A 23,286-nucleotide genomic window follows, 5' to 3' on the forward strand; every position below is an offset into this window, starting at 1 on the left:
ACATATCTGGAGGTCAGAGGTCAAGGGACCCCTTTCAAAATGGCCTTGACAGTTTTTCCTCATTAAAATTTAGCGCAGGTTTGGAGCGTTATTTACGTCCTTCACGACTAGTTAGTATGAAATGGTTGTTAACAGTAAGGTTTACCAGTTTCATATAATGCCAGCATTTTCACTCTAGCTTTAAAACTGAACCCGGTACAACCTCCGGAAGATGGATTAATGCATTCAAGGAAATTAGTGGCGTTAAAACGAATTTGCATTAACACGTTATTATCGCGTTAACTTTGATAGCCCTACTATATATTATGCTTTAGTCCTGTTAAGTGTGTACTGTGATCACTGGAACCTTAAATACCGTTAGACTGGAGTAGTAGTTTAACTGCTGATTGAAGGAGGGAGCTGTTGTAGTTCTTTCTGGCGAGGTCAAAGGTCAAAGTACTTACTGTAGTGGTCCTTTAAAGGGAAGAGGTCTCATTTTATATGTCAAAGTAAATTTACTAGTTATGTGAAGAACTACTCAGCCTGTGAAAACGGTGAAGGGAATTCTTTAAATTTAACAGAGACGGACTCTGTAGGGCCGATTATTTCCCCTGATGATGTAACGTATAACATTAAAGATGTATATTAAACAAATACAAACTCACATCCTTCTACTCCTGATAAAAAAAAAACCCATAGACACACTATAATATTCTGCTTATTTTGTTTTATTGCACTTTTACCATGATGCAAAGAAATTTAAAAAAAAATCCACAGAAACAATGAGTTGAATTAAAAAAAAAAAAAAAAGAAGCATTTTCACTTTAAGAACACATCATGTTAAGGTTCTCCATGGATCCACTCATACGTCCATACACACCGTACTGACCTGACACAGGACTATGTAATAAAACCCTTATGGAACAGATGGGAGTCAGCACACACATATATGTAAGACCTCCGTATCTCAGCTATAGCTCGTACCCGGGAGGAGTTCAAACCTTTCTGCTATGAAACCAGACATTCAAGTATTTCTATCATTGCACAGGCACTAGATTTATCCTACTGTATATATTAACTTTCAGCCAGCGACTGAATCGTTGACACCAACAGTTAAAAGCTATCAGCTGTTGGTGATGAATGAAATATACATCCTGAAAAATAATCTCTCCACAACAGCAACATCTGGACATCAAATATATTACAAAGAAACAATAATATAAAACTATTAGTGTCACATTTGGCTTTTGGTACCATAACTCTAACCTCATATCTGAAAGAATAAAACAGTAGTCGGATTAAATGTTGTAAACACATTTGAATCTAACCAATACTTGCGGAGGAGCTTGATACTTGAAATGGGGTGAAATATGGAGGCACGGACCTGGCAGCTTCTTTTGCACATGCTCAGTTTGCCCTCTTTTGGACAAATGAGGAAGTGCACCACTGTGATGTAAATCCAACAGTTCATTTTTTACTGTAACAGAAAGTGATTAGTATTCATTTCAAATAATAAATACGAATTTTAATAAATACTCTCTCAAGTACAAGTAACATTTATGGGCGAAATTAACAGACAAATCCAGGAGTAAACCTGCACTCCAATCAAATATTTTCCATCTTGAATACCGATGATAGAAAGCTCAAGAGAAATCAAATAAAAAATAAAAAAAGACACTATGCAATAAAACATTTTTTCAGCAAATCAATAAAACATCATTTTTGATAATTAAGACAACAGGAAGTCAACCCTCCGCTTCCTCTTCCTCTACCGTGAATGTTCAACCGAAACACTTGCAATACCAACGTTACGTAGAAACACATAATTCAGCTTGTGAAGAGAGAGGGAAGAGGGGACGTCGGGAGGTTTCTTTACGAGTCCCTCAGAATTCACTGAATTCAAAAAAAGGGTCCTGAACAAGACAGAGAGAAGGCGTCTCTTGCAAGACTTTCATGGTTTGGTAGTGCTGCGGTGGGTCGGTGCGGTGATCCTATGCTAGAGTCCGGGTTGGATGTTTTAAGGAGTCTAGGTGATGTGTGGGGGGGGTGGTTCAATTTAGTTTGTGAAACCCGGCCCCAGATCCATCCAGAAGTCTTCGACGTCACCTGCGAGCATCTGTGTGCAGTTCAAAGTCATTGCACTTGTTTTGTTAAGGTCCGGTCCTATCCAGCAGGCTTCCACTTTCCAGACAGCTTATATTAACCTCAGGCTTCCCTGTAAGTTCAACCAAAAAAAAAAGCTCCTCTGAGGACGGAGCTCATCTGTGTTACAGGATGCCAGTTCACTTTTAAGAGAATGGATCTCCTATCTCCAGGGAGTTAGTCCTATCCGGCTGCCAGCGCCCCCCCCCCGGACAGCTACCTCCGTCGTGGGCCGGTGTGGGCGTGGTCTATCCCTTGGTGCCCCTGGAGGTCGTCCTCTACAACGTAACTGTAACCCTCCTTTTCGATGCATTCTGACAGCACGTTCAGCACCTAGTGTCAATGAAAGACCACAAGACGAGAGAAAAGATTTAATAGTTGAATGAAGGAGAAAGCTGTTTCATGTTTGGGAGAGAAGAAAGTGAATACACATAATCCCAAAATGTTAATGAACTATTCCTTTAAAGGTCCCATATTATGCTCATTTTCAGGTTCATACTTGTATTTTGTGTTTCTACTAGAACATGTTAACATGCTGTAATGTTCAAAAAAACCTTTATTTTCCTCATACTGTCAGCCTGAATATGCCTGTATTTACCCTCTGTCTGAAACGCTCCGTTTTAGCGCATTTTGACAGAATTGTAACAGAATTGCAACAGAATTGCGTTGCTAGGCAACAGCTTGGGTCCATGTGTACTTCCTGTCAGTTGATGACATTCACATACACTGCAACCAGGAATAAACTGGGACACATTTAGAATGTTTACGTTTAAAATTGCGTCAAGGGTCTAAATATTGTATATTCGTGACATCACGAATGGGCAGAAATCCTGACAGCTTGTTTCAAATGCAGAGTTTCTGAATACGGGCTGTGTGTATTTCCCTGTTGATTGAGTGTTTCCATACTTTCACAGTATTTATATAGGACTTAAGCCTCCTTTATAATAAAAAAAACATGAAAATCTCACTTTTTTATAATATGGGACCTTTAAAGTTTTCAAATAAAAAACACCAGGCACACAGTATAAAATGAGCACGTAGCACTGACCTGGCGTAGTCGCCGGTCCATGGCATCCAGGTGTGGCTGGATGAGGATGGGAAAGAGACGGTCCCTCACCAGGGATTCTGCCATGAGCATGGACAGCTTGTATTCTTCCTTAGCCAGCAGCTGCAGACGCAAGTGGGTCGACTTCCTTACCCTGCAGAAAGAGAGCAGCCGCGGGGGAAAAGAGTTATATACCACATATGCTCGGCAATACTGATAATGTGAAAATCCTTATGTTTTGCACTCAGCAAAGATCAATAAAAACCATCACACCCTTCTTATCAAGCCACATAAAAAAACACCAGCAAAGAAGATCTCACCTGCAGCACTGAGTCAACGGCACCAGAATGGATATCTCGTCATGGGAGTGCTTTCCAAAGCTAGGGGGAAAGATAGAAGCGTGATGACAGGTATCTAAATCTTTTTCCTATGCTGTTTGTTTGCAACTTTTTGTGTGTTACATATATCATTTATATATGTATACATGCGTAATTTTATGAAGGTTCCTAATCTTGAAAAAGTGGATTTTCTTTTTTTTTTTTTTACTGATTTTCATTATTTAAAGACGTATGCTGTATATCTCAGCCATTGTACAGTACAAACTCCAATTCAAAATGCTCAGTATTACAGACTTTAGAAACTGTGAGCACATTATGATGACACACAGTTTATGAATTATATACTGTAAAGCATTAAAGTCAAAAGTTGACATTTTTTAAAGCCCCCATTCACTCCAATTGCATCTATCTTTGCCGACACGTTAAGGTTAAACCTGCAGTAGGCAGAATATTTTAGGCATCATTGGGCAAATATTCCATAATAACCTTTCAGCATATTGTAATTCAAGTGTTCTGAGAGAAAACTAGATTTCTGCACCTCATCATGGCTCTGTTTTCAGGCTTTAAAAATTCTAGCGGTGCTTGGTATTTCCTCAACCGATCTCAACATGGCTGCCAGGTCACACACTTTCTCATTTTACAGTTAAACAGTACACTACAAGATGTTTCTGAAAACATTTGAGGAGAGAAATAGGCATTACAGTAACAGAATATTGATTCATATTTGATCAGCGCTGCCTAGTTTGACCGTTTGATCGGAGTTCGCGAGTGATTGACAGCTGCTCAGAGACGGCAAGGCTCCAGCTCGGCTCTGATTGGTTGTTTTCCTCCGGTCTGTGAAATCTTGCAGATGCCATTAGGAGCACCGGAGGACACCGGAGGAACAAGATTTCTTTCAGATAACCTATCTTACGCACTACTGTCAGGATATAGTGACTAATAATAACTTTTTTAAATCATATTTGCTCCATTTCTGCAGCTTTAATGTGTATGCCAATAACCATCAGCATGCACTTTCTTCAGGATATGCTTCTTTAGTTTAATTACCTCTTTATCACCCAATCTGACCTTGCTTTTTTAAAAATATGTTTTATTTTTATGTGGTAAAACTATTTTCTAAGTTATTTAAAATTTCTGAACATTACATCATGTTCAAGACACCTGCACATGTATTTGCTTTTGTAACGCTCTCATTTGTTATTACTCGTGTGGATGCACTAATACGCTACAGCGGAACCAACGAGTGGAATAAAGACAGCAGCACAGTTCTGAATGACAATCAGTCTGACAATCTCTGCATTATAACCTCTTGAGTTATAATGCAGCAGTGGCTTACCCTCTGCCGTTGTCCAGATGGATGATAAAGGTCTCATTTCCAAACTTTTCAAATGTCTCATAATGGTGGCGATCCATGTTCCCTGTGATGGAATACAAGTAAGCAATTCAGCCAAGAGTGAAATGGAAAGAGCACATATGTGTGAGTAGTAGCGTTGACCTAAATGCTTCAAAGCTTCGACAGTTACCATGGTATTCGACCTCCAAATAACTATTGGAATGCTTTGTTTTTAATTTTTTTATTTAATAATAATGTATAAATCCCACCGAAGCTACGAAGCCAAAAGATGGTATTAAGGACAGCCCTAGTGTGTAGTACACCTACTGTGTGTTTGCATTATTGACCTCTGAAATGGCACTTAGACCTAACCTGACCCACCAGATGGTTTGTTACACAGAACCATCAGAGAAGCCATCATTGGAAACTGTTTGGAAAAAAGGGCAGGCACCTTTCAAAAACTACTTGGCAGCTGATTGGATGAACCATCTGTCAATCAAACTCTTGCCGAAACCAGTCGGGAGAAGAGCGAAAATATGTTTTCCAGCGAGAAAAGCCTTCAGTGCCATTCTTTGCTCTTTTTTTCAATGAAAAAATACTCTCCATTTCTGATATAACTGATGCTATTGCAGCATCTACACTAACCTCTTCAACTATTGTTGTTTAGAACGAATAGTCGCCTCTCTGTGTCGCGTTACACACACCTAAACCACACCCGTACCTGCCAGTAGCTCCTCACAGGATGCTAACTGGTCCGTGGTCTGGCTTGCCGGATACAAACGCATTACTAGAAACCCGCTATGTGATCCCGCAATTCTCGCGTGATCTCGTGACATCGCGAGAATCCAGCTGCTGTGCAATGTAAGCGTAGACCACCACAGGACAGTGAAACTCACCCATGAGGAAGTCAAAGACGGTCATGTCCATGATGTCCAGCAGTCGTGTCCCGCTGTCATACGGCGGAGTCTGTTTGACTTCCTCGCAGTAGTCCGGGTCCACCTCCCACCTGAAGAGTTTAAAATACCACATAAACATCTTCCTCGCATTTTTAATTTATGCGTGTGCTTTGCAAACACATCAACAAAATCCAATTTCTTTTGCTTTTTTACACGTTTGTTCCAATTTAATCTTGACATGATTTTGGGATTTTTTATCATAACGAGATTTCAATTAAGTGTTTCCTTGCGTGGCATGATCTGTACAGTTTGTTTTATTCTTTTTGGATATCAGTCAGCTGTAACTTGATTTGCATGATATCTTTTACACCACAGATCTCTCGCTCAGCTCTCGTGAGTTATTGCCTCTGGTAACTGACAGTGAGTGTAATAAATATCCTCTGATAGCTGGACCTACAGTGAATCCCTCAGTGTCTGTTTCATTCAGTAAACGCAGCGCCGTCTGAGTGCACGATCGATCTCTTACTCTGCCTTCTTGCGTTTGTGGTAGGAGCGTCTCCACGGGTTCCTCCAGGTCTTGCGTTTGGCGAGCGCCAGGTCTGGGAGGAAGGCGGCCAGGGATCCTTCTATCTGGTCCGGTTTGCCGCACAGAGCGTGCTCAGTGGAGCAGTAGTACGAACACTCTCCGTAGAAACACACGTTGTTGGCTGGGATTTGGGGAAAAAAAAGAACACACGTTGTTGTGGCTGCTTTGTTAAACCATTGTTTACAACAGCTATAAAGTGACTGTTGTCAGTGTTAAATACTTTAAACGCAAGTCTTTTGACCCATTTTGAAATGCACACCACATAATTCAAAGGCCACTTTTCACAAGATTAAAATTACCTGGAGACATTCAGTGACTTGTATTAATTGCTGAGATTGTCAGTAATTTTTAAGCCTGTGAAAGTTTTCCATGTGTATAATATGTGATGTAAAAGTTGCAGTCGCTAATTAACTGTCGTGCTTTGGCACAAGCCAGAGTCCCCTGATAATACTAATCCCATGCAAATTAATATCCCAGTAATTCAGGGCACAGAACTAGCTTTGCTGCTCTACATTATGAAGAAGAACACTGTTCATTTTTGCTTTTTGCATGATGAAAAAATATTGTTGAAGACTGAACACAGATGGTATTTCATTAATTGTTTTCTTCAGAAATCCCCACATAATCTCGACTGATGGTGGTAAAAGAGCATGTGTAAAACAGTGTGTGTTTTGGGGTACACATAGCAGGAAATAAAAAGAGAACTGATCTGAAATTTGTGCAGCAATTTTATTCAATCTGATATCATGGTATCTCGGTTAATGTTTTTCCCTTTCTAGATGTGTCTCTGAAAACCAATAACTCTGCCGTTTTTTCAGTTTGTACCTGGTGAAATGAAGAAGGTCCTCCAGAGCTTTTTGTCTCGCGTGACGTCTCGGATCTCCTTCGTCATGTTGACGAGCCTGCCGGCCACAGGAGGGACACGACGAAAGTCCAGGATCCTACAGGACAGAGACACATACTGAGGGGGTTACAATCTGCCTTCAGAATACAGCAGAAGTTTTCAAACGGTGGCTATAACAGTACGCACAGCTCATGGAGGCAATTACACGTACTTTAACCCAATTGACGCATTTTTGCACCAAAAATCGCACTCCTTCTCGGAATCATGACTCAGTCAAATCTGAACACACAGACGTGAGACACATATTTTTAGATACAGTGTGACATATACTTTCATAGGATAATCTATAGCATATCTCCCTCACAAATAAATGTCCATAAATCGGCTTAGAAATAAGGATGCACCGTTAACGATACCGGATCGGATATCGGGCCGATACTGACTCAAATAGCTGGATCGGGTATCAATGACAATGGGACTGATCTATTTAATTCAATTCTAAGTTTATATACTATATACATTATATTCTGTAATTTGAATTCCTGTTTAAATTTTAACCAATTTTTTTACTGCATTAAAAAGGTTTACACCTGAATTGTAATTCCTTTTAATTTTGAAGATTTTATACCGAGTTGCTGGTGTACGATTTATTATTTTAATAATAAATAATTCAGTAAATGTATTTATTTGTTACATTTAATTTGACAAAGTTAGGAAAGTAATGTTTAAATCAAGCCTGATGTTGTCTTACACATAAAAGAATGATCCCAGTCACTTCCACACAGTGAGACATACAGATTATTAATTAAACACTGGTATCAGATCGGTACTCGGTATCGGCAGATACCCAAACCCAAAGGTATCGCCATTGGTATTGGGACTGAAAATGTTGGATCGGTGCATCCCCACCCCTGAAGAAAAATCGCTCCTTATAACTCCTGAACTCGCCTGACAATCATAACATTTATAAGTGTTCTGCAGTGTCAAAGTGATCCAGTGATAGCTGCCTGTACATCCATGTTTACACTGCAAACAGGAAAAGCTAAGAGCTAATTCGTCATACTTTTAATGGTGCCAATTTGCCAATCGGTTGACAATAACAACAATATTTTACACATTTGGAGGCTGTTAGAGAGTTTTAAATGATCGCCTGAAGAGCTGACAGTGTAGCAACAAGGGTGAGCTGTTCTTAAATGTGGTAAGAAAAGACACATCACCCCAGACGGGACTCGAACCCACAATCCCTGGCTTAGGAGGCCAGTGCCTTATCCATTAGGCCACTGGGGCAGACAGTTATTGAGCAAACTATACTCATGTAATTCCCGGTAACTGCCAACAGGGGGCACTGTGACACAAGTCCTGACCTGACAGTTGCACCACATGCTGGTAAACCTCTATGGTTTTTATGTGGCTATCATTCTACATCAAACCTGTTTTTAACTTCCACACAGCTTTCTGGTTTTAAAATATTTAGACATATAGGTATTTGCTGAAAGATGGCGTGACCGGTCTCCCTGTGTGCGTGCCTGATGTCTATTTTATGCATGTGTGGGCCCCCTGTCGTCAATACCACCGGGCTACAACATCAGCACGGGGCTCTTTAAAAATTGATAGCCCAGACAACACCTAATGGCCGAGGCCTGAGGGCAGAGAGAGGCGGAAAAGAGAGAGACTGAGATTAAAGATGGAGCCGGGGGAATATGAGGAGAGAGATATGTTGGAGAACCTTGCTGGAGAAAGAGAGCTGTTCACCCGAGAGCTCGTCATATAAATGATGCCATCAAGTAGCGTGGCGGCGGGGCGGAATGAGTCTCTTTTCTCGGACACAGGATGAAGCGCTGCGCAGCACAGCCTGGCCTGCTGGGCCCGGGCCGGCTGCCATGCTAAAGGGAACAGCGAGAGGGCTGCTGGCTTTCTGCTCCGTTCATCACTCTTTTTCTTCCATCCTCGTCCCCTTTGATAAACCTTATTCCCACGGTGGCCATTTTCAACTACGGAGAGGCCCCGCTAACAGAGGGAATCATCATTTCACATGCTCACAGCTGAGAAATGTATAAGACGCCAGTGGGAGTTTTGGAGCTGTATGGTTTTAATATTTTAAGGTCATGTTGGTCCCTTGCATGTCTTTATATCTGCTCGCTCTCTTTTTTTTTTTCCCCCACCTAATGCAGCAATGCCAAGTGCACATCCCATTTAAATCCAATCACATAATTAATGATGCTTACAGCGGTGTAGCCTATATAAAAGACAGTAGCTCTGTGTGTGTATGTGTGCACACGCTGGTGCGAATGCTGCTTTTTATAAGAGCCTGTGTGTGTCTGTGGGCCCCCTGGGAGGCAGTGTAGCCTAAGCCTCTGCACCACCACCACCAGCAACAGCAGCAGCAGCAGCAGCAGCAGCTCTGTAGCCAGGCCCTAATTTAGAACAGACAAAATAAGGAGGAAAAAAAATAAAGCGCTGCTTTTGGCAAACCCTTCCTGGCTTATATTTAGAATGGGCACAGGGCCTTTCATGCCTTTGGTTTCCTCCTCTTCCCCTTAACCCACACATATGCCGGGAGTATGTGAGCGTATTTTCATGTGTGTGTGTGTGTGTGTAGAGGAGGACCAGATGTGTAGCAGACTGGTGAAGAAAGCTGCTGCTAATGCAATTGCTGCTGAACTGTGTCATTGTGCCCGAAGGAAAAGCAGATTCAACATCGTTACCCGGTGTGGCCCCCACTGTGTGTGTGAATGGACGCGTGTGTGTGTGACCTCAGAAATCATCTTGTATCACCAGCATTCACACAACAACACGAGCCCTCTTCCTCTGCTCGTAATAAGCCACGGTGACGTCAGCTCGACTTTTAATAGCGCCGCCGCCGCCGCCTCTGAAACTCATCGCTTTTCTCTGGTCGATCAGAGAGCCCCGGTGAGGTTTTCTCTTTTCATTAAAGTCTCCGGTGGCAGGCAGACGGGGCAGGCCGGGCCATAAAGTGTTAGCCTTGTAAAGGCAGTGAAGTCAGAGAGCGTGGTGGTTAGCTAAGCAAGGAGGCTGCAGTCATTGTTCAGTTTGATGCTAGCTGCGGGAGGGCGGCATTCATTCTCTATGACTCATGGCCTCTCTCTCGGAGCTCGCAGCCCTCTACTGTACGGGGCCCCGGCTCACACCGCTCGCTGTGTTTGAAAAAGAAGAGTTTCAGAGGGACAGAAAACGCTGAAAAGGAATAGCAAATGTACAAACAATGTGGAGTACATGTAGGGCGTTCATGCACAGAGAGATAAATGAATATGCCTGCAGTCCCCGTCTGCATTCACACACACACATCTGTTTTGCTATACTTGGGGAGGACTTTGCAAACATATCTTAAAGCTTCACTGTAAAACAAAAAGGTACCCAGTTCTGGCTTGGCATTCTGCAGGTTTTTTTTTTGTTCCTCCCGAGTGGTTAATGAGCTGACACGAGGAGAAGCAAATTAGCAATCAGGGAGGAACACAAACCGGCAGGACGTTGGACCCTCCAGGATGGAGAGAAGCACTTGGGCTTGAAGGAGTTAGAGCAGATTCAAGAACATTGGATTTGCTCTCTATTTAGTTGAAAGCGTGTGTAGCATCGTGGTCGTTTCTGAACCGGACATCTACTGCTGCCCCTGAGGGTGATGTAGCCACCAGACAAGGAAGAACAATGCATGGACTAAAGAAAAAAGATGATATCTCTGGTTGTAACGCATCGATTTTGATCCTTTTTTTAAAGAACACTCCATTGTGTCCTTGTGTAGCAGCAAGCTGTAAAGTCTGCTTCACAGGGAAGAACAATGGCGGAGAAGACAGACCGATGACACGACAATGTGATGTCCCTCCCAGATAACACGTACCACACACCCCCTGAGACATAACGTTGACTTACTTGTCCAGATGAAAGGCGGCGATCTCGGCGTTGTGTCTTTCAAAGTCAGAGAAGTAGAAGAAGTCTGGCGGGGTCTCCTGCTCCCGGGTCTGCCTGCAGAGGCACAAGGAAAAAAAAGCATAGAGGTCAGTCAGGTATAACTGGCATGCAAAGCCGAGGTTTTGACAGTCAGCAATATGCAAAAGGCTCCGTGTTCACCTGATAATGAAACATATTAAACTAGAGCTGACACTAACGATTAGTTTCTTGGTCTATAGCAGTAGTTCCCAACCTTTTTCCTTAAGGGACCCCTTTTCTATCATTTAGACGACCCCTGACTATGGGACACATTTTATGGATATTTCATATTATATTCAATGCATAACAATAACAGAACAGAACGATTGATAAACTGTACAATTAACCCAAATAGTGAACGCAATAACTGCAGGAAGTTTGTGTAAAAGGAGTGATTTGGATGAATTTTGAGCAGATGATTTTCTGTGATTATTCCATCAAAATGAGTTTTCCTGTTTTTATTTTATGAACTTTTAATACAATTCTGTCTGTATTATGTATTTTCGTTTAATTCTTAACAATCATACATACTTAGTTTAGTGTCAAACTTCAAAAACAACAATTTAATTTCGTTTTTTTTCACAGAAATGAATGAAACGAGATATAGGCCAACTATATATTGTTTTTTAAAAAAGCCCTTACAATCAAGAAGGCCTTGTGACCCCCCCCATCAAGATTTGGTGACCCCTAGTGGCAGTCAGTGGCAAAAAAATGCCCATCACAAGATCACAGTTCAATTTACTTTCATAAAAGTCTAAGAAAACCAGAAAATGTTCACATTTGACACATTACTTAAATGATGATCACTAATCGTTTCTTCTTAAACATAATAATTTTGGGTCTGGATTTCACAGAACAATGGAGGTAGCAGCAAAACGACACACTAACAGGAATTCCATATTACAGTATTTGCTGGGTATACTGCACATTGACCTTGGTCCGTTGGATTCAAATCAATCCGCGTCTTCAACACAACTTCATGTCTCACTGCAGAGGAGCCTGGTCAGTGATAAAACACTTTACAGCTGTGTACCTACTACTGCAAACAGCGTTTGTGAGCAATAACCAAGACACTATAAACATGTGTCCTTGCCTCGCAGAGAGGCCCTCGTCGGGTGTTTTGTGGGGCGACAAGAAGAAGGGGACAATCGAAGGTCAGAGACTTCCTCCTGAAGCGCCCACTCCTGTTCTCGATCTGTACCTATTTCTGTCCAGCTCTGATCCTTCCCCCAAAAAACTGCTTTCCACACACATTCTGCCTCAAAGCTCTTACTGGAAGGAAAAGAGGCTCTTAAAGGCTTAAATCCCAGAGCCGATGGAAGACGGCCAGGATGGGGCAGGACAGACGGGGTGAAAAGGCGAAAGTCAAAGGGACGAGGAGGTGAAAAGAGTCCCAGAGAAGGTGCTGGGTGTAGAGAATATGTTAATGTCTTTGAACAACAGCAGTGCAGTCCTTCATCAAGTTGCTATCTTTCTACAGAGGAGCAGCATATTTGAGTTATTTTTCCTTTCATACACACTGCCTTCTCTTTGCTTTTTTTTTATTGACAACAGTAAATACTTTCCAGGAAGGCAGCTGAGTGTAATGATTTGGACTGCAGCCTCTGCCATTTCTGCTTCAGCTAGTTGAGGGAGGATGAGAAGAATGGAAACTATCTTGGCAACTTCTCTCTTTCTCTCCTTCTCTCTCTATTCCCTCCGGATGCCTCTCTCTGTTTATTTTGCTCAAAAATCCTCTATCTCACCTCCTCTGCTTCTCCGCTCTCCCTCACGCAGAACTGTTTTCTCTGCTTTCTTCTTAATACTTTATATCTGTGTGTGTGCCTCTCCCTTTCTCTCTCTCTCTCTCTCTCCGTTCCATCCGTCGCTCCCTTCCTCAGCTGGCTGGCTGATTGTAACTCCACAGCTGCGTGGCTGACATATGCACCAGTCATTAACTAACCCAACATGGAGCCCAGAAACACACTCAGCCACTAAAAATTCCCCCAATTTCCTCCTCTCTTTATCGCTCTTTCTCTCATCTTTCTCCATCCTCGATCTCCAAGCGAGCGTTTGACAGACAGCCGCATAAAGATGAGGGGGGAAGTTTTGCCCAAAGTAAACAGAAAATCATAATGTGGTATGATACATTTTTATGTTTTCAGAAAAGTATTTCTGTTCCCCCTCACTCTGTTCTCCTCTCTCCTGCTCATCCCTCACTTCCACGCGGCCGTTGCCGGTAAAAAGCCGAGCGCCGACTGTTGATTGTATCGCTCTCTTCTCCTGGATAGCCTCGCTTCAGGGACACAGCTCTCGCTCCACATCAAGGAAAAATGATACTGACTTTGAAAGTGGAGAGAAGTGTCTATTTACACCGGTGAAGCTGGACAGTATCATTCAGTCCAACATATGAAGTGACTACAACTGGTTTATTGATGGGGACAGTTGTGCTAAGTCAGATCCTGGAGTTATTTCCCGCCAGATATAAGGGAATTAGTATAGGGCCAATATAAAATGAAGTGAGTGTGAGGTGCAGGGATTAAAACCGATATCTAATGAAATCATTGAAAGGCTAAAAACACTATATTTAAGAAGCTCTTCACTCTCCATTGAGAAATGTTTATCTGTCTTTGTTTTGTGTAGTTGACAACGGCTGCTGGCTGGTCGATGGCAACTTTAAAGGAATTCACGAAATTTTGGGAAATATACTCATTAGCTTTCTTGCCGAGAGTTAGAGGAGAAGATCAATACCACTATCATGTCTGTACACTAAATATGAAACTGCCAGCAGCTGGTTAGCTTAGCTTAGCATAAAGAGTGGAAACGGGGAAACAGCTAGCCTGGCTCCGTCAAAAGGAGAAAAAAATGCCTACCGGAACCTTGAAAGCTGACAAATTTCATGTTATATTTTGTTTGTTTAATCGTTACAAAACCTGAAGGGCAAAAATGACAACTTGTGTTTATTTTTAGGGCCCGAGCACTGACAATGTCGGGCCAGCGAAGGCCCTATTGAAACTGTAGGAATTATTCTTTTTCTCCCAAATGAATCGCCTTTTTTGACGACCTTAACATGCTCAAAAAGTTGTTAAACTTGGCACACTTATCAGACGCGGTGAAAAATGTGAGATTTTAAGGGTCTCGGGCTTGGTTTTTGCAAAATGGCTCACTAGCGCCCCCTAGAAAGTTGGACAAATTGAGCCCCTTGCTCCGGTTTCACCTATATGTATGAAATTTGGCAGAGAGATGTAACATGTGAGGACGCACAAAAAAGCCTCTTGGAGGTATGCCCAAAACTCAACAGGAAGTCAGCCATTTTGAATTGAATGTGCGATTTTCGCTCATTTTTAGCGTTTTATAGGCCGTGTACTTTAACAAACTCCTCCTACAGATTTAATCAGATTGACTTGAAATTTGGTCAGGACCATCTTAAGACCTTCAGGATGAAAAGTTATTCAAATGGTGAGTTTTCACTGAACGAACTGACCGTGGCGTGGCGGCCATTTTGAGCCATTCGCCATGAAACAGGAAGTTGTTGTAACTCCACTGTACATAGTCCGATCTGATCCAAATTTCCCAGGCATGATAAGGGTCCAGTCCTGAGGACATTTACATGCAAAAATACACTCATAGCCCAAAGTTTCCAGTAAGCACTGAGAGGTATAGATTCAGTAAATTCATAATAAAATGAATATGAGACCCAGTGACATTAGCATATTACAAAAAAGTCTTCTTAGCCAAGCACAGAGACTTCCTTGAGTTTTATTATTACCTTGAGGTTGCCAGTGGAGGGTCCAGGAAGTCATACTAAATAGTGAAGTCTGAAGTAGTATATGATGTATCAGATATAAGTAAGGTAAGTACATTCTTATGTAAACCCTCCCTTGGCATCTGAGCAAGAAAGTTGATTTCCAGCACTGCCTGACATGATTATGTATTGTAAAATAAAAATCCATCTATTCATATTCACAAACATGCAGTTATGTTGAAGTACCACAGACAACAATGTCTAATAGTGGAACTCTAACTGGCCAGTATTTCATCATGACTGTGCTGACCGTACAGGAGCGTCGTCATGGAGATTTCTTGGAGGATAAGCATGAGCAAACATTCTGGTGCAATGATTCATGGTCATTCAGCCTTAAAGAAATCCACAAGCATACTTCACATCGTCCTACTACATCGCTGCCTCTATAGGGGAGGACACCACGATAAGCTGCTTTATTCGCTCTTCTATTCTTAAGCTCCAATACGCACCGAAACACAACCCGATGAGGCGTGCGTGTTATGTGTCACTGCTTTTTCTGTGAGTCGGTGAATGCTAATATGAGCGGAGAGCATGTGAATACAAGCATGTGTTTGCATTTGAGACAAATTTTCTGTGCCTGTGGCCCGGCTGCACCGGTGCTCTCCTCTCGCTGAATGCCAGCCAGGAAGCAGGAAGGGCTGGATAATTACCGTGATCCACATCCAATTCAAATGTCAATAAAGTTATTTAGAGCACGGCATTGACGCCCCCCCCACTGACCAGGAACTAAAAAAGAAAGGAAGAAGAAGAAAAGAGAAGAGACAAAAATGTGCGACAAAGGCTCTGGAGTTAAATAGGGAGGATAACCAGGGACAAACAACAGAGGATGTCTCTTAGCGTTCTTTGAACTGACAGATATGCAGCTGTTATGTAACATTATGTCTGAATCCTCTAACAGCAGCACCTGTGTTCAGCCAAAGCTGAGCGTGTTCTGATCAAGCAAACCATTAGGGGCATGTTGTTTCAAGGAAGCCTGGGCCGCCAACGTAAGGCATGGGGAAACATACATAAATGCATGACCACATTATAAAGTCTATAAATGTTTGAGTACACAGTATGCAGTAAGCTCAGAGAAAACAGAGCGGAGGGCAGAAGACGTTGGTTTGCTCAAGAGCTACTCGTCCCTTTCATTTTGGACTGCCTGGTTGAGCTTAACCTTTAAAATATTTACAAATCCACAGCGGAGTTATGCTGAATGATAAGTAGATATCTTGCACCAAGCTGCCAGAAGACGCATACATTTATTTCCCTTAGCAAAGGCAGAGTAGAACTGCCAAATGTTGTTATGTAAGGACAGAAGATATAGTGTGTTTTTCAAGTAAGGTTTGGTGGCGCCACTATAGCCGTGTGTCTACGCCGTCATCAGATCCTTTATTATCGGCAGCAGGTGAGACGTACCGAGTCGAGCATGCCCAGTGTGACCCTGGCCTCGCTGTAAACACATAGTTTACACTGGGAGGTCAGACAGTTTCTTGGCTCCGCTCCGAGGGGCCCCAGCAGCCAGTGGGGCAGCGGAGGTCTATCGGCGAACACACAGCAGTGTGAGAATATAAAGGTGAATGAGAGCGCTGCATCTGGAAAATCTACCTAGCTGACCTCTGCAACACCATCAGGAGAAAGAGAGAGAGAGAGAGAGAGAGAGAGGAAGAGGCATTTCCGTTGGCCCTGTTATTGACATCAAATCAGGAAAATGTATTTTGCCTCTAGCTGCAAATAAAAAATACACTCAGATTCACTCTGTCCAAATAAAAGTCTGGTGTTGGTCACTTTCCTGCATTCAGTTATCTGTTGAAACTGAAAGGTGTACTCCCACACAGCAAAGCTGAACACTACAGTAGATGTCTTGTCCCTTTAGTGTAAAACCATCAGGTTGCTGATAAACTGGGGATCAAAGTTCAGTTGGTAAAGCTGTGAGGCTTACAGGAGACAGATTAAAAAACAGACTGATCAAAACTAAAGCAATAGAGGCTGAAATATCCTGACTTTTAAGTCAATTCAGTTTAACTATATAGCACTTTTTGAAAACAACCCACAGTTTGCCAAATTACTTTACACAGTAAATGGGAAAAAGTACAGAAATTGAATGATAAAAAATAAATATTGACATACCTAAAAGAGAAAATAAGTGGGTTTTTAAGCCTGGATTTGAAACATTCGATTGGTTGGGGCTGATCAAACATGTAGAGGGAAGCAGTTCCACAACTTGGATACGGTCACCTTTACACCCAAAACGACTATCTGGGATGGAACGCAGCTGCTTATCAGATGACCTCAGTGTTCTAGGAGGACAGTGGCGACGTACTGGAGCTAACCCGTTTAAAGCTTTAAAAACGAAAAGTAAAATCTTGTAGTCAACTCTAAACTTCACTGGCAACCAGTGCAATGAGGTTAAAACTTGAGTAATATGGCATGATTTTGTACCAGCTGAAGGCACGACAGTACCTTGTTTAGGTCAAGCTCACAGACTGTATATAATAAGTGGACGTAGTCACTGTGACGTCAACCATTGGTTTGTGGACTGCCGTGTTGAAGCATTGATTTCTTGGTTTTTGCAACCAGAAGTGACATGAGAGGGTGGAGCTACGTACAAATGAACGCTGAATAAGACATTTTTAGGCGACCAAAAATTTTATAATTAACTTTCATGAACTGAAAACACACTGTGAAAGGGTTAAAGTTCTAAGACGAAAACACGGACAACTCCCAGACCGGACATCGCCGTGGTAGGAACCTGTCAATCACAAGGTAGCCACGCCCTAAATCATCCCCTGCTTTATGGTCTATTTGACTCTGAACGGGGACCATAATTTACTAAATGAACATCATGCTGTATTGAAGAAGACTTGAAACTAGAGATTGAGACCATAAACTCATGTTTACAATGTTTCCTGAGGTAATAAATCAAGTGAGAAGTAGGCTCATTTTCTCATAGACTTCTATACAATCAGACTTCTTTTTGCAACCAGAGGAGTCGCCCCGGGCTGGCTATTAGAAAGAATGCAAGTTTAAGGCACTTCCGCATTGGCTTCACTTTTCAGACCCGGAGGCTGCCCACTGGTAAGGCTCTTACATTTCCCACAATGCAATGCAAAGGCATATTTTATTACACTTCTCCTGCCTGGTAAATACCCACGTCGTTCAAACTTCATTGCCCTGTTTGTTAGGCAAACCAAAGATGTCAGTTATTTTCACAGATTTTTAGGAAGGACATTATTGAACTTTTTTCAAAGGCTGAATTTAATGTGCAAACTGGTGCTCCTTTAACTCTCTCCGCTTATGGTATTTGCAGCCACCAACATGTGACGCTATATAGCGTAGCGACTTGTTCACCTTGCTTGCTGTTCCACATCATATTCAATGAAATTCTAAATATGTACAAAATGTTCCTTTAGTTGAGCACTTCTGGATGCTCACATCCCAAATCCACGTCTCCCTTTTTGCAGCGATGCATCCCAGTGGCTACAGAGTGGGGTTATCCATTATGAAGAATCCAAAAGTTGTGACAGCTCAGCATTATGCATGAAGCATTTCACTGTGAATTCCTTCCACACAACTGAATATACAGAGAGCTTTATTTTCTTTCTCCTTTTCATCTTTTTCATGGTCCGACCTGCTTCACTTTTGAACAATCCTCGTAAATTATGGAAACAAAACATCAAAATGTTGTTTCCTTTGACTTTACAAAGAGAGCGAATATCTTATCCAAGGTGATGCATAATACTCAAAGTATCAGCGTGTCACAGTGCATCTGGGCATAGAGCGGAGAGAGTTTTATCTAGTTTCAAAGTCAAACTGCCAATCGATCACTATAAGCCTATAGCTATGGTCGTAGGCCACAGTGGAGGAGGAGTAAAGAGATATGCTGTAAAATATAAAAGGACAAGGGCATCTTCCAGCCCCGGCGGGTTCCCACCAAAGGGCTGACTCCACACACTTGTCACACATCATCCGTCAAACCCACGGGCATGGCAAAGTGAGCGCACGCACAAAACTTACACACATCTGTAATATACCCATACACAAATATAGGATCACACTGTACATGCACACACACACACACACAGAAGCAGCCTGAAAGAGGTTTTTAAACCTCCAGAGGGGGTGGCTGAGCTGCGAGGAGGCAGGTAAGCTTTAAATGCATGAGAGGGTAAGATAGCGAATCCCATCTACGGGTCAACAAAACGGAAAAAACACCGCAGGGAGACTGGAGATGAGAGGAGGCGGGACATTGTTTTATATCGAGCATAACGCATGTGAAGGTTGACCTTTCGAGCAATGACATTTGATAAATTGAGAAAAAAAGCTTTTCACCAGCATATGAGACAGGCGTACCTGCACGTTTGCATCCGACGATACGTAACGCGTTACCGTTTACCGCTGTTGCTGCTGAAACCCCTCCACTGTAATCATACGTCTGCGACAAGGATTTGCCGCACAAATGGGAAAGTGTGACAGGTTATTTTGTATGAGTAAGTGATCTGTAGGTGGTACACGGAGATGACATTTGGTGTTTGACTGCGAAAGGACGGACAGAGTAAGACAGAAGAAAGAAAAGAAGGAAAGACAGAAAGAAGAAAGGGAAGAAGCAAAGAAGGAGGGAAGGAAAGAAGGACAAATGAAACACAAAAAAGGAAAAGGAGAAAGAAATTAAGGAAAAAGGAAAGAAAAAGTTAAAAAGACAGGAAGACAGAAAGAAAGAGACTGAACGATAGGATAAAATAAAGATAGATGAAAGAAAGAAAGAAACATGGAAGGAAGGAAAGACGAAAGAAGAAAGGAAGGAAAAAAGAAAAGGAAAAGGGAAAGAAGGAAGGAAGGAAAGAAAGGACTGATTACTGTAAATGAAAGGAAAGACAGAAAGAAAGACAAAGCAGGAAATAAGAAAAAAAGGAAACGAGGAATGAAAAAGTTTTAAAAAAGGAAGGAAACAAAAAAAGAAGGAAGGAAAGACGGAAGAGAAAGGCTGAACGATAGGATAAAATAAAGATAGATAGATGAAAAAGGAAAAAAAGGAAAGAAAGACGGGCAGATGGAAGGAAGGAGTGCAATAAACTGAAATAAATGTGTCAGCCTTTCATATCATATCAACAAGTATTATCTTTAATTTGGATATCGACCAGTTACGTAATCTGCTGCTGACATAATGAGGGCTCCACCCTGACCACAGCAACATCAAAACCCTCCATTAAAACCTGTCATATAATTTAATATTCGATTGATTGTTGCATAGTAATTCTTCATTAAAGCAGCAGTTGGTCGAATTGGGGCAAACATGATTAATTCCTCTGTCTCCTCTGGTGTCCTCTGGTGCTCCTTATGGCATCTGCAAGATTTTACAGACCGGAGGAAAACAACCAATCAGAGCGGAGCTGGAGCCTTGCCTTCTCTGAGCAGCTGTCAATTACTCGCAAACTCCGATCAAACGGTCAAACTAGGCAGCGCTGATCAAATATGATTCAAAATTCTGCTATTGTAATACCTATTTCTCACCTAAAATGTTTTCAGAAACATCTTGTAGTGTACTGTTCAGCTGTAAAATTATATCAGTTGAGGAAATACCAAGCACCGCCCACCAGCCAGAGAAAACATTTTCATTTTACAGCTAAACAGCACACTATGAGATGTTTCTGAACACATTTGAGACGAGAAATAGTCATTAAAGTAACAGAGTATTGATTCGATCAGCGCTGCTAGTTTGACCGTTTTATGGGAGTTTGCGAGTGATTGACAGCTGCCTCCGTTGAATGAACAGCCAATAGGAACGCTCTCTCTCTGAAATGACCTGTGATTGGCCAAAGTCTCCCATCACGGTCTAGATTTTTTTAAAGTCTGAAAACAGAGCCATGAGGAGGTGCAGAAGTCTAGTTTTCTCTCAGAACACTTGAATTACAATATGTTGAAAGGTTATTATGGAATTTTTTCCCAATGATGCCAAAAACATTCTGCCTACTGCAGGTTTAAAAGGCCTACAGTAATATATCACTCATAACACTGAACACCACAGAGAGTTTAAGTTACCCATGATTTCAAAGGCTTTTCCACACTGACAATTAGAACTTGAAAGGAAGACAAAACACTCAATATTGGAGACCCCTGCTGATTTCAATCCGAAGATATCAGCCTTCAAACTGTAGCGTGAACAGCAATAACGTGAAAAAAAAAAAAAAAACACTCAAGGATTTTTAACTAGCACACCACAAACGCCCAAGGGCCTTCTAAACAACCTTCACACCGTGATCCAGGTGTGTGTGTGTGTCATGTCTTTGTGTGCAGTCGGGGTTATGTGTGTCACAGTTTCTAAGTGTGATGGCTGTCATAGCTCCCCGGGCACTGCAGCGCTCTTCATCCTCCTCCTCCTCCTCCTCCTCCTTTACTCCCTTACCCCTTCAGATCCCAGGCCTGACATACAGAGAGACAGCTGTTTCCTTCCAGCAAAGCTCTCTCTCTCTCTCTCTCTCTCTCTCTCTCTCTTTGACACATTGACACACACATATAGGTAGGTGGATGCACACACACATTTGGGAGAGACAGATTAGGAGAGACACAGGAGAGAGCCACAAATAGACATATACAGGCTACACACTCTCTCTCACACACACACTGGCAAGTGATGAAAGTATAGAGCGCTAGCGTACTGACAACTAGGATAACACACATACACACACTCATTGTAAAAACCACCGTTACATCCTGCCTCCTATCTAGAAATTCTCCATGCTGTGTATTCATGCTAAATGCACCCTCCTTCTGAGACCAATTCATAGACCATAACCCATGATTCACATACATCACACCGCGGTATGAATAAATATAACGTCAATATAATGAATTATGCAATGGAGACGATTTTAAAAAGAAACTATTTCAAGTTTAGCCTACGAGTCCTCGGGGGCAGCAGCAGCGCCATGTAAATGAAGGCATCCTGAATAAATAGCCAACGCCTTCACAGCACAACACATTTTTTTTTCAATCTGGAGGCACTTCAAAGAAGCTTTAGTAAAGAATAGTCCTAAATGAAAATCACAGAGCAAAACACAGCTATTAGAGGTTTAGCGTGTGGCAAGACACCATGAAGAGTGTTGGCTGTGAGGAGGAGGTGGAGGAGGAGGAGGGAGACGCCGGAAGACGGATGTTCAACTAGATTGTTATGGAGAGGCTTTTTAGATGACGGGAAGAGAAAAGGGACAAAAATGTATGTGCCATTAGTTTAAGCCTATAAGTCATTCTCTTTGCATTAATCCTTTATGGAGAGGCATGCACACAAACAAACAAGCTACAATGCTCCATCCAGCCTCCTCTTCCTCCCCTGCTGCCTGAGCTGTTGTCACGTCGTCCTGTAAATATCCGGGGCAGATAAACAGGCCGTAAAAACATGAAGCCATCATCTCAACATAATCTGAGACAGATATACCGCCGCCTCTGACAGCGGGATGCCTCGTCCCAACAGTGCACGTCCTAATACGGCGCCGCCTCTCGTCTCCTGCACCTCTATCTTCCTTACGATCTCTGGAAGTCTTTCTTTATTAGAAACCCCCCCCACCGCTCCCCCCAACCCTTCTACCTCTCGCCGTCAGCTTCTCTCTACATCTGGTGGCTATGGTTCAGATAATATAGGAGCATCCCTGGCCTTGATGCTTTTATGTCTTTTTTGGGGGAGGGGATATGTTTCCAATGGTTTTACTGGGTGAGCGGAGCGCAGCAAGCTCTTCTACATGTGTGAAGACAACCAGCGAGACACTACCAGGAGTTCCAGTGATGGAATATTCCCAGGAAATGTCTAATCACTTTTTCTTTTTTTTTAAATTTCGTTTGAAATGCATCAAAGCCAGCAGGAAACCAGGAAGTTAATTAAATTGTCTTGGATTAAAAATTGAGCTTGGAAACGCAATCACAGTAAGCATTGCAAAACGCCTAATGCCATTCTTTCCACCTTCGAAGGCAGAGTGGGAGGGTTGGACAGAATGAGACGTGGATGGGTGGATGGATGGGTGGATGGGTGGATGGGTGGATGGGTGGATGGATGGGTGGATTGGTGGATGGATGGGTGGATGGATGGGGAGATGGATGAATGCCTCAGAGTTAAGCGTAGAGTGGCAAAAATGAATGGAAGATAGATAAACCAAGTAATGAAACATGAATACGTGATAAAACGTGCTGAAGATTTAAACTGAATCTCTTAACCGAAATGTAAACATGCATCATTGGATTCCCGCATAAACCATATAAGAGGACAACTGAACTGTTTTCTAATCTCCATTTCTAAAGCAGAGGTGGATTACACTTGCGTGCGTCTCGGTGAGTAGGAAGGGGAGATGATGAATTTCCCCGTACGGCATAAAAGATGATCCTTAATCTGCCCCATTCATTCAGCTTTCAAACGAACGCTATCAATGAAGA

The 23,286-nt window shown here is 42.3% G+C and overlaps 1 protein-coding gene and 1 non-coding gene across 2 annotated transcripts in view; both read right to left on the minus strand.

Annotated features, from left to right (window-relative positions):
• Nucleotides 1-686: 686 nt before the first annotated feature.
• fam20cb (FAM20C golgi associated secretory pathway kinase b) overlaps nucleotides 687-23,286 on the minus strand; it is a 60,170-nt gene continuing 37,570 nt past the window's right edge. The window contains exons 4-11 of the mRNA XM_037755576.1: nucleotides 11,049-11,141; nucleotides 7,145-7,260; nucleotides 6,260-6,440; nucleotides 5,734-5,843; nucleotides 4,841-4,922; nucleotides 3,487-3,546; nucleotides 3,170-3,320; nucleotides 687-2,454 (exon numbers count right to left, since the gene is read on the minus strand). Of these exons, the coding sequence (XP_037611504.1) occupies nucleotides 2,338-2,454; nucleotides 3,170-3,320; nucleotides 3,487-3,546; nucleotides 4,841-4,922; nucleotides 5,734-5,843; nucleotides 6,260-6,440; nucleotides 7,145-7,260; nucleotides 11,049-11,141 (910 nt within the window). The 3' untranslated portion in view covers nucleotides 687-2,337. The remainder of the gene's footprint in view (nucleotides 2,455-3,169; nucleotides 3,321-3,486; nucleotides 3,547-4,840; nucleotides 4,923-5,733; nucleotides 5,844-6,259; nucleotides 6,441-7,144; nucleotides 7,261-11,048; nucleotides 11,142-23,286) is intronic.
• trnar-ccu lies at nucleotides 8,378-8,450 on the minus strand. Its single transcript has one exon. It is a non-coding gene; the product is annotated as a tRNA-Arg (tRNA).

Source organism: Sebastes umbrosus, chromosome 20 (assembly GCF_015220745.1).
Source record: "Sebastes umbrosus isolate fSebUmb1 chromosome 20, fSebUmb1.pri, whole genome shotgun sequence".
In the NCBI taxonomy this organism is placed as follows: Eukaryota; Metazoa; Chordata; class Actinopteri; order Perciformes; family Sebastidae; genus Sebastes; species Sebastes umbrosus.